This window comes from Aspergillus lentulus (genome assembly GCF_001445615.1).
Source record: "Aspergillus lentulus DNA, contig: Alt09, strain: IFM 54703, whole genome shotgun sequence".
Taxonomy (NCBI): domain Eukaryota; kingdom Fungi; phylum Ascomycota; class Eurotiomycetes; order Eurotiales; family Aspergillaceae; genus Aspergillus; species Aspergillus lentulus.
The window spans coordinates 887,779-902,100 of record NW_028322117.1 but is presented as its reverse complement, the minus strand read 5'-3'; the positions used below and the strand labels follow the sequence as shown (position 1 = coordinate 902,100).

Sequence of the window (14,322 nt, the reverse complement as noted above, 5' to 3'; positions counted from 1 at the left end):
CTCGACATGAAGGTTTGTCGTGCGGATGGTGAAGATGTTATAATCCACTTATCAGCTTCTGTCCATTCGAAGTAAGTCAATACTTCTTAGCCTCAAGCCCAGCAATGCTACAGTGTCAGTTTTCGCAAAGTAAGGATTATACAATTCTTCAATTTGGATGGCTTTTATGATCATTGTAGCCGGTACCTACAGGGCTGAGCACTGCGCTTGAGGCGTCCAGCGCCCGCTGCGATCTGAGAAGATCAGCGGCGATACTGGCATGTGTAACAAGCCAGCGAGCACATTCAACAAGCTGCGCCGAATCTGATTCCTAGAATGCTGGCTATGCGTATATCGCATATTTGAGAGCGGCTATGGTGCAGTATTGATCATCTCGTTCTCGTTCTCGTTTGGCGACGAGCTGCCCCCTGGGTCAGGAAGTTACATCTCGCCTCACGTCTATTCAAAATGCATTGGTTCACCGACGGCGAACAGAGTGAAAACCTCAGCCTCTCGATCGATGCTCCGAGATGCGATGTAATAAATTGAATTGTGGCTGTTCCAATGTATCAAACTCACAAGCAGACCCGAACACATGCTAACGGAAGCGCCATGCTAGACAGGTCTCGGAAATTCGCAAAATCAAGCCGTGATGCTAGAGACAAAAATATTTTTCTATTCCAACCCATGTGAGATAGCAAAAGCAATTCAAAATCGGGCCGTGATCAAACAGTATCCAGCTAGAGTACATAACTGTGGACGATGTCAGTCTGGGACCCTTGCGCACATTGGATTGAAGGTCACAATCAACTTACCTCCATGGATGTTCCTCATCACCGTACTGGATGCCCTCAATCCAGTCCTTCATCTGTAGAGCAATCTCGCCGGCCTCCTCATTTTTCTTCAATCCGCAATCAACCATCTTACCTCTGTAGCTAATGGTTCGCACAGGGCTGACAATGGCTGCGGTACCGGCTCCGAAGACTTCAATCAGTCTTCCTTCTTCAGAAGCCTCGGCAACCTCAGACATCCTAATTTTGCGCTCAGACACTGTCCAGCCCTTGGGTATGAGTCTCTCGCGCGCCAGCGCCAAGACAGAGTCTCTAGTTACGCCCTCGAGGATGGTCCCATCTAAAGGAGCGGTCACTAGCTCCTTCTGTCCGGTCTCCTTGTTCTTCAAGGCAATGAAAAGGTTCATAGTGCCAACTTCTGTCACGTACTCCTCCTCACCAAATAGCCACAGATTCTGTTGGAAGCCCCGGGAAGCAGCCTTCAACTGAGGTACAATACATGGAGCATAATTTGCTCCAAGTTTCTTATCTCCAACTCCGCCCGGCCAGGCACGGACAGCATAGTCAGTAGCCTCGAGCGAAATGGCCTTGAAGCCAGTAGGGTAGTAAGGGCCGACAGGGCTGGCAATGACGAAGAGGAGGGCAGAGCCTGGTGGTCCAACGCCAAGGGTATTTTGAGTGCCGATCATTGTGGGTCGCAGATAGAGGGAGTAGCCACGGGCACTATCACAAGTCAGCGACGGCCAGTGCAAGCGGACAATGACACTACCCACTCAGGAATGAATCTGCTGTCCAGTCTTACGAGGTCCCCAATGAGCTTGATGAGAGCGTCGCCGTCGAAAGTAGGCAGAGCAATACGCTCGGAAGACTTGTTAAGGCGCGCCATGTTCTTGTCTGGACGGAACAAACGGATCTGACCCTTCTTATCCTTGTAAGCCTTCATACCCTCGAAACACTCGAAAGCATAATGGAACACGCAAGCCGAAGGGTCAAGGCTAAGGTTTTGGTACGGAACGATGTGAGGAGCGTTCCAACCGTTGGCCGCTGACCATTCAATGGAAAGCATATGGTCTATAAAAAGGATTCGCATTAGTGCCTAGATTGGCACGACCGATTCCGGAGAACAAGGAGCCATACCAGTGAAGGTCTTTCCGAACACAAGATCTTTTGGTGCCAGCAGCTCCTTAGGTGTAGTGGTCTTCGTAATTGTGAGCTTCGAAGTGTCAAGACCAGCCAGTTGAGATGCAGGAGCTGCCGTTGCGCTGAAATATCGCTGCCATGACTGTATTGTCGCCGGATTCTGAACTCGAACACGCGTGGAAGCAAAGCTATGCAACGCCCGATGACGGGCCAATTGACGAAGCGAGCTCATGATCGTGCAATATTTGACCAGCTCTGCGCACTTCGAGATCGAATAAATCAGAGATCAGCAAAAAAGTTTCGTCAATCGTTGAAATGGGGAAGAGCAAAAACAGTGCTAGGTGGCCGGGCAATAATGGAGCTTAAAAGCGGAGGCGATGACTCCTCCCGCCGGACCCAAGAGACAACTCCGAAAGGTCCAGTTCGCTTATCATACATCAAACAATGTGTGACATACCTCGAACTAGTCAATGCCGGTGCAGAGCGCTGAGCAATCTCAATCAGAAGATTCTTGGTGTCAGATGTTAAAATAGCAAGCGTTGCAACTCATAATTGATGGGATAAATGTTCTCTCAGCGGAGTCCATGTCCGACGTCGGCGGGCCCAGCAGGACGAACGCAATGCCGGCAATAGCCGTTAGTCAGCTTTTTGGAGATAAAACGTCACGTGGAGTTCCTCTATAGTTGGGATGACATAAGCCAACCCTTTGGCAGCCCATTTCACGTGACCTCTAGCATAATTGACACCGCAGCATTGATAGGGGGCATGTCCACATCAGGCATGGGGCCCAAATGGCCTCAAAAGTTCCGTGGAATTTGTGAGCAAAGTCAATGGCGTTATCTACAAACAGTTTCAGGTACTGGTCATAGCTTTCATGCTCTATTATTCTGTGTATGCTTGACTTTTTTTCAGTAAGGATTCATCCGGTTGGTCTACAGGTACCTTGACTTGTGACATCTGCAGTGTTTCCCCTCTGGCCGAGACAAGCTAGCTTCATTCAAAGTGTATTTTATTTTTTGAGGCTCTGATGCCCTGGGAAAGAAAATGTTTTCTTCTGCTCTCAAAACGCTGAGTTCCAACATATCAGCAAATTACCAAATATCTCCTCATCCAACCGTGGTTTCTGGACCATGGAGAATACATGATGGAAAGAAGAAATCAACGGGTACCACTGCTTCCGTCTTCATATTTGACAGAAAAGTGCTTGATTACAGACCAAATGGACTTGGAAGCCGGTCCGGCTCGTCATTGAAGAAATTGCAGGAGGATGTGGTCGAGAGGTTAAAGCGTGAGGCCAGCAACCTTGCGCGTCTAAGACATCCATCAATCCTCCAGGTATTAGAACCTGTGGAAGAGACGCGTGGTGGTGGCCTCATGTTTGTGACGGAACCAATTACCACGTCCTTGGCCGGCTTGTTACGGGAAAAAGATGAGCAAGAGAGAATGTCGAGGACCGGCTCAAGACCCAGCCATTACATGGTAGAAGAGGCGGACGGAACTCGGCGGCGGAGAGACCTCGAGATTGATGAACTAGAAATACAAAAGGGACTCTTACAGGTAGCTAAGGGTCTGGAGTTTCTGCATGAGTCTGCAGGCCTTGTCCACGGAAACTTGAATCCTGAAGCCATCTACATAAACGCCAAGTCCGACTGGAAAATCTCCGGGCTCGGATTTGCAGGGCCTCCAAGCTCTACAGAGTCTCGATCATCTCTTCCGCCCCTGGCTCTGTCAGAGGTTCTCTACCAAGATCCACGACTTCCACAGTCAGTGCATTTGAATCTTGATTATACGTCCCCGGACTTCGCGCTGGACGCTAATGTGACTACTGCTGCCGACATGTTCTCACTGGGACTCGTTATCATCGCCCTTTATAATTCGCCCCATGTCTCTCCGCTGCAATCGCATTCGAATTTGAGCTTGTACAAGAAGATGTTAAGCTCTCCGTCATCCACTCCGTCGCAGGGCAACAATTTCCTCTGCGCGGGTACCATTCCGAAAGATCTCTCGTCGCATCTATTGCCTAAATTGATAACAAGGCGACCAGCTCAGCGCTTGAATGCCCGGGAATTCCAGCAATCTGAATATTTTGACAATATCTTGGTATCTACCATCCGCTTTTTGGAGTCCCTGCCAGCCAAAAATGCAAATGAAAAATCACAATTCATGCGAGGATTACAACGAGTAATACCCGAGTTCCCTCCAACCGTTCTGGAAAGGAAAGTCCTGGGCGCTTTATTAGAAGAGTTGAAGGATCGTGAGATGCTGCCCTTGACGCTGCAGAATGTTTTTGCGATACTGCAGCGCGTTGCAAACGCACGTCGAACTCTCCCGGAGAATGTTATTCCTCGGCTCAAGGAAATATTCTTCGCGCATCAATCAGGAAAAGGGACTGTTCAGGAGCGTGACTCCAAGAAGGATGCGGGTCTAATGGTAGTGCTAGAGAACATGAATATTGTGGCAGAGAATTGCCCAGGAAAGGAATTCAAGGACGGTGAGTCAGCTATTCATCATGCCTTTGCTCTTGTGACTGACCCTATTAGACATTTTGCCGCTGATTCGGCTTGGTTTGGACTCGCCAACCCATTCCCTGGTTGACGCGGCAATCAAATGCTTGCCGGTTATCCTTCCCGTTTTGGATTTCAGCACCGTTAAGAATGAAGTCTTTCCTCCAATCGCCTCCACATTCAGCCGGACCAGCAGCCTTGCCATCAAAGTGCGCTGCCTTGAAGCCTTCACTGTTCTTTGTGGAGGTACCACTGGCGACGATGCGGCCTCCGAGGACGGTCTGAGTGGCATTGCTGCAGTAAAAAAGCCGACAACCGTCAAGTCTTCCATCCTAGACAAATATACCATACAGGAGAAACTTGTCCCGTCGTTGAAAGCCATCAAGACAAAAGAACCAGCCGTAATGATGGCCGCCTTGAAGGTCTTTGGACAAATTGGGACTATGACCGACACTGATTTCCTTGCCCTGGAGGTTCTGCCTATCCTGTGGACTTTCAGCCTTGGGCCGTTGCTGAGCCTTCGTCAATTCGAAGAATATATGACGGTAATCAAACGCCTTTCCTCAAAGATTGAACGTGAGCAGACGAAGAAATTGCGGGAGCTTTCTTCGGGAACGGAGGCTACTGGCTTTCAGAGCGGACTTGGAAGCTCTCTCAGTATGTCAAACGATCTTATGCAGTCTGATGTGGATACCACCAGGGACAACTTTGAACGTCTCGTCTTCGGTCGAGAGAGTACTACGCCCGGCAGTCAGGGCCTTGACCGTTGGCAGGAGTTGGCTTCGCAAGCGCCAGCCCCACAGATCTCTACTCAGAGTAAGGCTGCCGGTGTTTTTTCCTGGTCTTCGATCAGCAGAGGGGATCCTCAGTCCAATCTAAATGCTCGCTCTGTCACGCCCGATTACAATATGAGCTCTTTCCCGTCATTAGAACCTGTTGCGAGACTGAGATCCCCAATGGTGGCCCAGACGGTCCCCGCATTACAACCTTCGTCATCGACCGCTTGGAGTCTACCGGCCTCCTCAAATATCCAGCAGAACATGCAGGGCAATGGCATTGGCAACATGACTGGTTTGGTTTCGGGCCGCTCGTCGCAGCAGTCCTCCAAGTATTCCGCCTTCACAATTCCACCTCCTCCATCAGCACCAAATATGGCGGCGGCGTTTGCCAGCCCTGGTGGTTCGACTCCCGTTGGCAAAGCTTCGCTTGTAGGAAACACCCCGGCACCTGCCAACTCCTTAAACCCCAAGTCAACCTCAATGCAGACTACACAGAAGCAAGGTCTGGACAAGTATGAAAGCTTATTATGAATATGTTGCCTTCTTACCAAGAACTTCGCTTGCTTCTATACCCTTTTCATTTTGAGCTAGCTCTCATTTCTCGTACATTTTTCACCATATTGACTGCTTTTGTTCTACGACTTATGATTCCTGATGATTTTCAGTCCTGAGGGAGCAGCGAGCCGTTAAAAGTTATCATAGATTTCTCTTGATCTCCGTCCACACACGCGACGATGTTGCAAGTGGGCGAATTTCTATTTAGGGAGTCGGACAACATACAGCACACATTTTCTGACTCAATTACGGCGGCGGAGAAACCAGCAGTGCAGCGTAGGTATCTTGGTGCTGTACTTGCTCCATACATCGATTAGGGAATAGTGGGCACCAGTTGGCTTCCCCACTTGCGCCAAGAAAGAGGCCCAACCTTAGCTTAGTCGGAGACTTAAGAGTCAGTAGATAGTGAGGTAAGTAGGTAGCTAGTGGTGACGTCCTACCTAAACAGCTCCAGGAATGCTCCCTCTTCTAGCTGCCTTAAGGCGTCTGCCGTCGAATCACCGGTTGCTCTCCATCCACCGCCCATCTACTACAACTACCACTTCTCTTTTACCCCTCAGCTGTCTGCCTCGCTCGGCGCTTCTCACTCAACGATTCAATTTCTCGTCTTTGACTCCTTCCTTTTCAAGCTTCATCCCTCCTTCGACGTCTACAGAAGCCGCCTCTAATACCATGATGGATGACAAAACCAAGCAACACTATCTGGCCGACTCACCTCCGACTGTAGTACGGCTGGAGATCAAGTCACACTTCGATACTCTTAAGGATGGGAAGCTTAGAAAATATGCCCACTACCTGAGCAGGTTCGTCTTCGTCTATCTGGACTCTTTACTAAAATCCCACTAGCTATTTGCAAAGACATTGATTAACGAGTAGTATGGCCGCTTCATCACAGAGCTGCTTTTGAAGGTACCCGCATCACACTACGGCAAGTCTCACCCGAGTCAGAGCCGATCTACGATCTCATTATCGCCCTCTACAATGCCTGTGATGGTGACTGGGCCAGTCTCGCCCAGAAGACGAAAGTCAGCGACGAACACCTTCGCTTCTTCTTAGAGTACGCCGCTCAATTTCTTGGAAATTGCGGTAACTATAAGGGCTTTGGTGACTCAAAGTTTATTCCTCGCTTGCCTGTTGCCGCGTTTGAGGCTTTGGCCTCCATAACGCCGGATACAAAAGCTGCGTTCGAAAAGGCCAACAGCACCGGCGGTGGAATCTATGAGACAAGTAACCAGTCGCTCATGCATCTGGGTTATGCTGAAGGCGGCCATATGACCACCTACTACCCTGATTCTCCTTCGATCACCAAGGATGAGATTACAGCCATTGGAGACCTGATGGAGCAGAAGGGCTTGCCGATGGAGAATACACGGCTTAAGAAGTTGCCGTCTGGCGATTTCGAGCTATGGATTGCTTCGGGTGTCTCCTCGCCTCCGTCCAGAGACCGGGACCTCGGCGACATTCAGTCTCTAGACCTGGATGGCAAGTTAAAGGGAAAGAAAGTTCAACTTATCTTTGGTGATCATAGGGAGGAGATGGCAAAGATTGCCCACAGTGTTAAACAGGCTTCTCTGAACTCAGCCAATGAGAACCAGAAGCGGATGCTCGATGCCTATGCTCTTTCCTTCGGTGCCGGGTCAATTGAAGCTTTCAAAGTGGCTCAGCGCATTTGGGTGAAGGATCAGAAGCCGGTGTTGGAGACCAATCTAGGTTTCGTGGAGACATACAGAGACCCCCACGGAGTAAGGGGAGAGTGGGAAGGATTTGTAGCATTGGTGAGTCACGTTCTACGACAAGTTATTTCAGGTGGTTAGTTTGACTTCGGATTACTAACATCTGCAGGTTAATTTGGAGCGCACCCGCGCTTTCGGAAAGTTGGTGGATAGTGCGGAGAGCATGATACCTAAACTCCCGTGGAGCAAGGATTTCGAGAAGGACAAGTTTCTTAGTCCAGACTTCACGTCCCTGGAAGTCTTAAGCTTTCAGTCTTCTGGTATCCCCGCCGGCATCAACCTACCAAACTATGACGACATCCGCCAAAATCTAGGCTTCAAAAACGTGTCACTCGGGAATGTTCTGAGTGCGAAAGCCCCGAATGAGCCTGTGCCCTTTATCCCCGAGAAAGACCTGGAGGTTTACCGCAGATGCCGCGATCCGGCATTCGAGGTGCAAGTAGGCATTCACGAACTTCTTGGGCATGGAACAGGAAAATTACTGCAGGAGACGGCTCCCGGAAAATATAACTTCGATGTATCAAACCCACCTGTGAGTCCAGTCACAAACAAACCAGTCACCACCTGGTACAAGCCTGGTCAGACTTGGAGTTCTGTCTTTGGGGCCATCGCATCTTCATATGAGGAGTGCCGAGCCGAGTGCGTGGCTATGGTACTTAGTTGCGACTTCGAGATTCTGAAGATCTTCGGATTTGGCGACGGGCAGGTTGACCTCAACAATGAGGCTGGCGATGTCCTATTCGCTGCATATCTGCAAATGGCTCGCGCTGGTCTGGTCGCCCTTGAATTCTGGGATCCTAAGACCCAGAAGTGGGGCCAGGCTCATATGCAGGCTCGCTACAGCATTCTTCGGACTTTTCTCGACGCTGGTGATGACTTTGTTAGACTTGTTTACAGCAAGGAAGACCTGTCCGATTTAGAGATTCATTTGGATCGATCCAAGATCCTGACTCACGGACGTCCTGCGGTAGAAAGATACCTGCAGAAGTTACACATCCACAAATGCACTGCCGATATAGACGCGGGCAAGAAGTTGTATGACGACATCACCTCTGTGGATGAGTGGTGGGGTACCAAGGTGCGCGACATTGTTCTGAAGAACAAGATTCCTCGTAAGATCTTTGTGCAGGGCAACACGATCTTAAATGGAGACGAGGTAACTTTGAAGGAATATGAGCCCACCCTCGAGGGCATGATTCAGAGCTTCGTTGAACGCAAGGTCTAAATACCAAGGCTCTGTGGACGAACTGATTAGCGGTCAGTTCATGACTTCCCAAATCCTGCGAATGTTGGCATCAAGGCATGTATGGTTCAACAGTACCACATATAATGCAATACATACCACAATACTTGTCAATCAAGGATTGGATAGAGACGGTGATGTAACAAAGAGCCTAACAGTCAAAGGCATTCTGATTTATCTCAAATAACATGATTAGCTAATAACACCAATCCAGGGGATTTTCAGCTGGACATAGTAATACCATGGCATCAGTACTCTGTAGATAACTCGGGATGTTATGGTGATAGCTTCAGATCATGTGATTGTTGATAAAGAGCTGGTATCTTTCCATCTTCAACGCTGTTATTCCCCTCTGAGATCTATCTAGTACAGTAATTTGGTGAAAAATAGAACTCCATTCATCTTGGGAGATAAAAATGTATACAAATCATTGACTCCAAGTATTTGAAAGAATAGTACTCTGTATATTGCTGAAATGTGAGCAGTAACTTTGTATGGGAACTACGCTACTGACGTTCTCCATCCTAAGCGCCTCCTCTAGACTACGGAGTACTCCCACCTCCTCTTCAATCGCCCCTGCCGGGAATCATTGATGTTCTTTGTTCTGTCGCATTTATCTTATAGGTGTCATATCCAGAAAAGGAATATATGACGGCTTTTGATTGAATCATTTCTGAATATTCATGGTCCGTGTGACCCCTATGTTTGTGAGCATTTCCGAAGCCTCCTGATCGACAAGGAACCCGGTACTTTGAGTCTCGATCCCTTAGATCAACGGGACCGCTGTCAAAATCGATCTTATCTTTGCAGCTCAGACAGGACCTCAAGCCAACTTTCTTCGATAACGCTTCTTGTGAAGAAAACCTCGACACCTGGACACCTTGCTGTGGCAATTAAGCTTCACTGGCTCGCCCATCACGGCGCGGCCTCCTCACCTAACGTATCCTCAAGTGGAGGAAGAAGACGACGACGACTTCTATACCGCACCGCCTCCGCATTCCCCCTGCTCGGAAGCTTCCTCCTCCAGCTTCGTCTCGTCTCGTCCGCCGCCTTTCTCATCACTTGTATTCAATACTGTGACTGATCATAGTCACGCAAAGGTTACTGTCACCGAGTCTGCTTCGGATACTCTCTCAACACCTGCTCCTCAACCTCTGCTCGAAGGGACCCAATACCACGATTCTTCATCGCCTATAGTTGCGGAAACCAAAGCCTTTTTTCAAAAAGGTGAATCCTCCGGCGCGAAATCAGCGGAGGACGGAGAACCCCCTCCACCATACACTGAAGGGTCAAGTCCCATTGAATCATTCACATACGTGATGGCTGCGGCAGGAGGCCCGTCGAGTATTATCACTCAGGTGCAACAGGCAGGAGGGCCGCCTATCAACACATTAGGAGGTATGCAACTCTGTCGTCTTTGGCTATTGATAGAATGGAATTGCGATGGACGAACGCAGTTTTTGTAATTCGAGTATAACTAACAGTCTGTTCTGCGAACTTTAGACATCGGTGGTGACGAGCATATCACTCTTGAATTGCGGTGAGGGCACATTCTTGTGACAGCCATACAAAAACTGTTCTCTTAAAATACTAATTCGTAACATAGAGGTACTCGGTTTACACTCTCGAGAGATGAGCTGTTGACCCTGCCTGAATTTGTCCTTCTGTCACTGTTTCCCAACGGTCTTCTGCCTGATGGACATATGGGCTCATTTCAAGAGGGTGACATCTATCCCGTTGACGTACGTCAAGTCTTCCCGCCATTCCCTTTGTCTAAATGGATGACAATGGCTCACAATTGCCCTCTTAGTATGATCCCACATCTCTCCAGTACATGTTAGATTTCTTCCGTTCGGTTGCTCAGTCGATCCCGTCATCTTCACCTTCAGCCTCGACTTCTCCGGAATTAGAGATGTCTGAAACGGTGCTGGGATCACCAAGAGACATACTGCAAGATCGGGCCGGAATCATCGTCCTACGTGAGGACCTCGATTTCTATGCGATACCACCACGTCCTGACATCGACCATACGGAGATGATGGAGGTCAAACGTGCCGTGGGCAGGGCACTTCTTCAACAAGATGGGATATTTTCCGGCCTGAAGAAGAGCGATGAGCCTGGATCGACGGAGCAGCATCTTATTGAGATGCTCACTGCAGGGTAAGTACATCAAACTCTATCAAATCTGCAAGTATATTCACAGAGTGCAGTGGTTTTGAGAGAGACGACCGGTGGGGTCACCGTGCTCCCGAACCCAACAAGGCGGTCATTTGCAGCCTTGCATTGGCTAAACTTCGCACCGACGTCAGAGGTGATCTCTCCAATAATAATGCGGTCGGCATGGCGCAGAAACTTTTATTGTTCTGGAGAAAACCAGCCAGGAGATGCTGGTGGGAGGGTGTCGAACTGGAAAATGTCGAGGGCGTCGAAGGCAAAGTAAAAGTGTGGATTCGGAGAGTTTGGACGCTTGAAATGGTAAGTTAGGTTGCTCTGGTATATCGCCATGGTTCTAATCCTCGACAGAGCGTTATTGGACTCCGATAGTTTTCGTCCTGTGATTCGACACGTTTGCAGCCAGCGCATCCTCTGTTTATCCCCTCCGTGACGCTGTACAGATAAAAACAAAAATCAGCCCTTGTCCTTAACGCGTCGCTTCAGTTTTTCATTTGCCAGGTTGACGATATCCCCCTTATTTCCATGTCTGCATCAGACAAGCGAATTGGCGTATTCAATTCATTGGGCGCTTGTGTATTCTGCTCATTGTCTTCACTAGCTGGCGTGACTCCATGCATTACTTTCTTTGCTTTCCTCCTTTTTCCCTATGTCATACATATAACTCACATAACCTCTTTCCATCAACATCATGAATAGTTGTTAATTTGTCAGAGGTGTTGGCTAAAATAAGTCAAGAGCACTGGCTTTGCCTTTTTAGTTTTTGGTTTAATATTCCAGCTCTAGTAGTTTTCAAGCTCAGATCTCCCCATAATCAGAAAATAGTGATAGAAGTCCCTTGTACTGATCTCCTCGTCACTTTGATCTATAATTGTCATTAGAACTCTCCATTATGTGATGCACGTGACTATGCTGTTGGATTTGGTCTAGCGTACATCAGAAACGCGACAAGGCAAAAAAGGCGGAGCATTGACCGCGATCACCATACAGAAGGAGCTTTAGCATAACCTCTCTGAAGATCAGGTTGTTTGGTATCGAACTCGACAGACCAAAGTTGCAGGACATCGCAAATCCAGTAAGAGTCGTCGGACTCTTGAGGCGACTGCATTGATCACATTCGCAGAACACTGTCTCAATCAAATTCAATTCCTCGCTCAGCTGAATTCGACGCCATTGTTGATTCGCATTTCCAGCAACCTCTTCTTGCACGTTTCGCGAGGGACATGGTTTTGTCCTCCTAATCGGCCAACATGTCCCCCCTCAGAGGCTATATCACGTCCTACCCTCCTCGAATACGCCAGTACGGGAACGCATTGCTCACACCGGTCATTCCGCAGACTCAAGTTGGCCCGACGCCGCGAACGACGAAACGAGGCACTACTGCGGTGAACTATGCAGAGGATGGCTTCGACGATGATGACTTTGATGACAGTGAAGGCCCCAGAAGGCCCACTGGTCTAAGAAGTCTACGGCGCGAAGAGTCGGCGACAGACAAGACCCCCTTGGCGGAGAAGTTGGGAAAAGAAATCCATGCCCCTGTGGAGGTCCAGGGAGTTTTCCGCGACTGGATGATCAAGAGGATGCTACGACCAGCGTATGTATTGTTTGACTCGTTTCTCCGGGCTTGCTTGCCCGCTGGAACGCATTCACGACCGAGCTGACCTAACCTTTCGTGCTACAACAGTTGTGCCGACCAGCTACAAATTCAAGCGCAGCTCCCTCTGACCCTCATACCGATTCGTATCGACTTGGAGGTCCCAGCGCATCAGCCTCTCGAGCCCTTTCCCTTGCCGCGAGGTGTGGTGGATCCTGGTATCAACCCTACCCTTCCCGGATACCGAAGACCAGATCCCCTGCCCGCCTTCCGCATCAAAGATACATTTCTGTGGAACCTTCATGAAGCTCTGGCGACTCCTGAAGAATTTGCGATGGGCTTCGTGCGAGACTTGGACCTACCGAACCCCCAAGCGATGACTCTGGCAATCAGCAATCAGATACGCCAGCAGTTAGAGGAGTACGCCGGTGTTGCGCTACATCCATTATTTCAAAGTACACAATTGAAGCCCGCTCCCACTTCGCAGACAAATCCATCTCGGGATGTGTCCGCAACGCCAGTTCCTACGCAAGCTGCAACACCCGACAACAGAGCGATTGGTGTATCGGTAACAAAAGAGGCACTAGTTAACGACAGTATACTAAACCCGGATGATGCATATCGGTGCCTAATCAACCTCAACATTAATTTGCAGAACAGGCTGTACACAGATAAGTTCGAGTGGTCATTGTTACACCCTCCCGGCATGGCTGAGGAATTCGCGCAAGTCACCTGCGCCGACCTAGGCCTGGGCGGTGAGTGGGTTGGAGCCATTGCGCATGGTATCTACGAAGCTGTCTTGAAATTGAAGAAGGAAGTGTGTGAGAGCGGAGGAATGATCAGTGGCATGGGGGGGTACGGAAATGAGATCGATAACCAAGCTGCCAATGGCACCGAGGCTGGTTGGCGGTATGATCCCGAAGGACTAGGCGATGAATGGGAACCCAAGGTAGAGACTCTTTCGAAGGAAGAGATTGAGAAGCGAGAAGGAGACCGCGAACGCCAGATCAGACGTCTACGGCGAGAAACAGCCCGGTTCTCTTCCACCGCCGGGATCACACCAGATATGTCGCGACAGGGCAGCGGTTATTTCGACGTCGATAGTGAGACACCGCTCGGGAGAGGCGAACGGAGCAAACGAAAGAGGCGCTTCCGCAGCTTAAGCCCATCGGGAAGGGGAGGCACTCCTGGTGGACGAGGCACACCGGATACCGGTTCGGGGGCTGGATATGGCGGAGGCGGAGGTACATTATCGGATTGGTATGCTTGCCGATTGTGAATCATGTGATCATTGACTCGTGCTAATCTGCGTGTTTCTCTTTCAGGGAACGTCAGAGTTGGAGATGTAGCAACTGTATGGTATGGGGTTCTGCGGTCTGGGCAGTACGAGATGGTCCTGCTGGTCCAAGGGTGAGACTCCTCCTACAGCAATTTAAGATTCGAGTCGTCCACTAACTTGATATGTCTAGACTCTTTGCCACAATTGCGGCCTATTGTACGAACGTGACAAGGTCACCCCGGAATGGTCAAGAGACTTGCATCGCCACGATGTACCAGTTGGTCGGTAGTTACCAGAGCTAGCTGCCAGCTATACCTACTCCCCGGAATGACCATCGCTGCGGCGTAAATTTGTTCCTCATAAACCAGGCCAATCGAATCATCAAACTCAGCAATCGCTATCTCTGGGGGATTCATCCATGGCTAGGATCATGAAGCTGTCCTTTTTCTTCCCACGGCTATTCTACATGAGCTTGGGGACATAAGTCATGTATTTCTTCTTTTCTCTATTCTCATTCCCTTTCCTGAGTTTGGCACGATATCTCTCATGAACC

The 14,322-nt window shown here is 49.4% G+C and overlaps 4 protein-coding genes across 4 annotated transcripts; 3 read left to right on the top strand and 1 right to left on the bottom strand.

Annotated features, from left to right (window-relative positions):
* Nucleotides 1–719: 719 nt before the first annotated feature.
* Nucleotides 720–2,142, bottom strand: ALT_5118 (branched-chain amino acid aminotransferase, cytosolic; the record flags this gene model as incomplete). Its single annotated transcript, XM_033555459.2, has 4 exons — nucleotides 720–732; nucleotides 795–1,493; nucleotides 1,544–1,841; nucleotides 1,908–2,142. The coding sequence occupies 4 exons, from the start codon at nucleotides 2,140–2,142 to the stop codon at nucleotides 720–722; spliced, it is 1,245 nt and encodes a 414-aa protein (XP_033411350.2).
* Nucleotides 2,143–2,954: 812 nt separating this feature from the next.
* ALT_5117 (putative protein kinase Scy1) lies at nucleotides 2,955–8,706 on the top strand (the record flags this gene model as incomplete). The annotated part of the gene is made up of 5 exons (XM_033555461.2): nucleotides 2,955–4,401; nucleotides 4,451–5,705; nucleotides 6,309–6,551; nucleotides 6,644–7,523; nucleotides 7,591–8,706. The coding sequence occupies 5 exons, from the start codon at nucleotides 2,955–2,957 to the stop codon at nucleotides 8,704–8,706; spliced, it is 4,941 nt and encodes a 1,646-aa protein (XP_033411352.2).
* A 701-nt stretch (nucleotides 8,707–9,407) lies between these two features.
* ALT_5116 (putative general stress response protein Whi2) lies at nucleotides 9,408–11,268 on the top strand (the record flags this gene model as incomplete). The annotated part of the gene is made up of 7 exons (XM_033555462.2): nucleotides 9,408–9,427; nucleotides 9,584–10,122; nucleotides 10,228–10,264; nucleotides 10,331–10,466; nucleotides 10,535–10,884; nucleotides 10,935–11,199; nucleotides 11,248–11,268. 7 exons carry the CDS (start codon nucleotides 9,408–9,410, stop codon nucleotides 11,266–11,268), a joined length of 1,368 nt encoding a protein of 455 aa, XP_033411353.1.
* An 878-nt stretch (nucleotides 11,269–12,146) lies between these two features.
* ALT_5115 (putative RSC complex subunit Sfh1) lies at nucleotides 12,147–14,071 on the top strand (the record flags this gene model as incomplete). The annotated part of the gene is made up of 4 exons (XM_089599867.1): nucleotides 12,147–12,490; nucleotides 12,581–13,734; nucleotides 13,816–13,900; nucleotides 13,960–14,071. 4 exons carry the CDS (start codon nucleotides 12,147–12,149, stop codon nucleotides 14,069–14,071), a joined length of 1,695 nt encoding a protein of 564 aa, XP_089455744.1.
* Nucleotides 14,072–14,322: the final 251 nt, after the last annotated feature.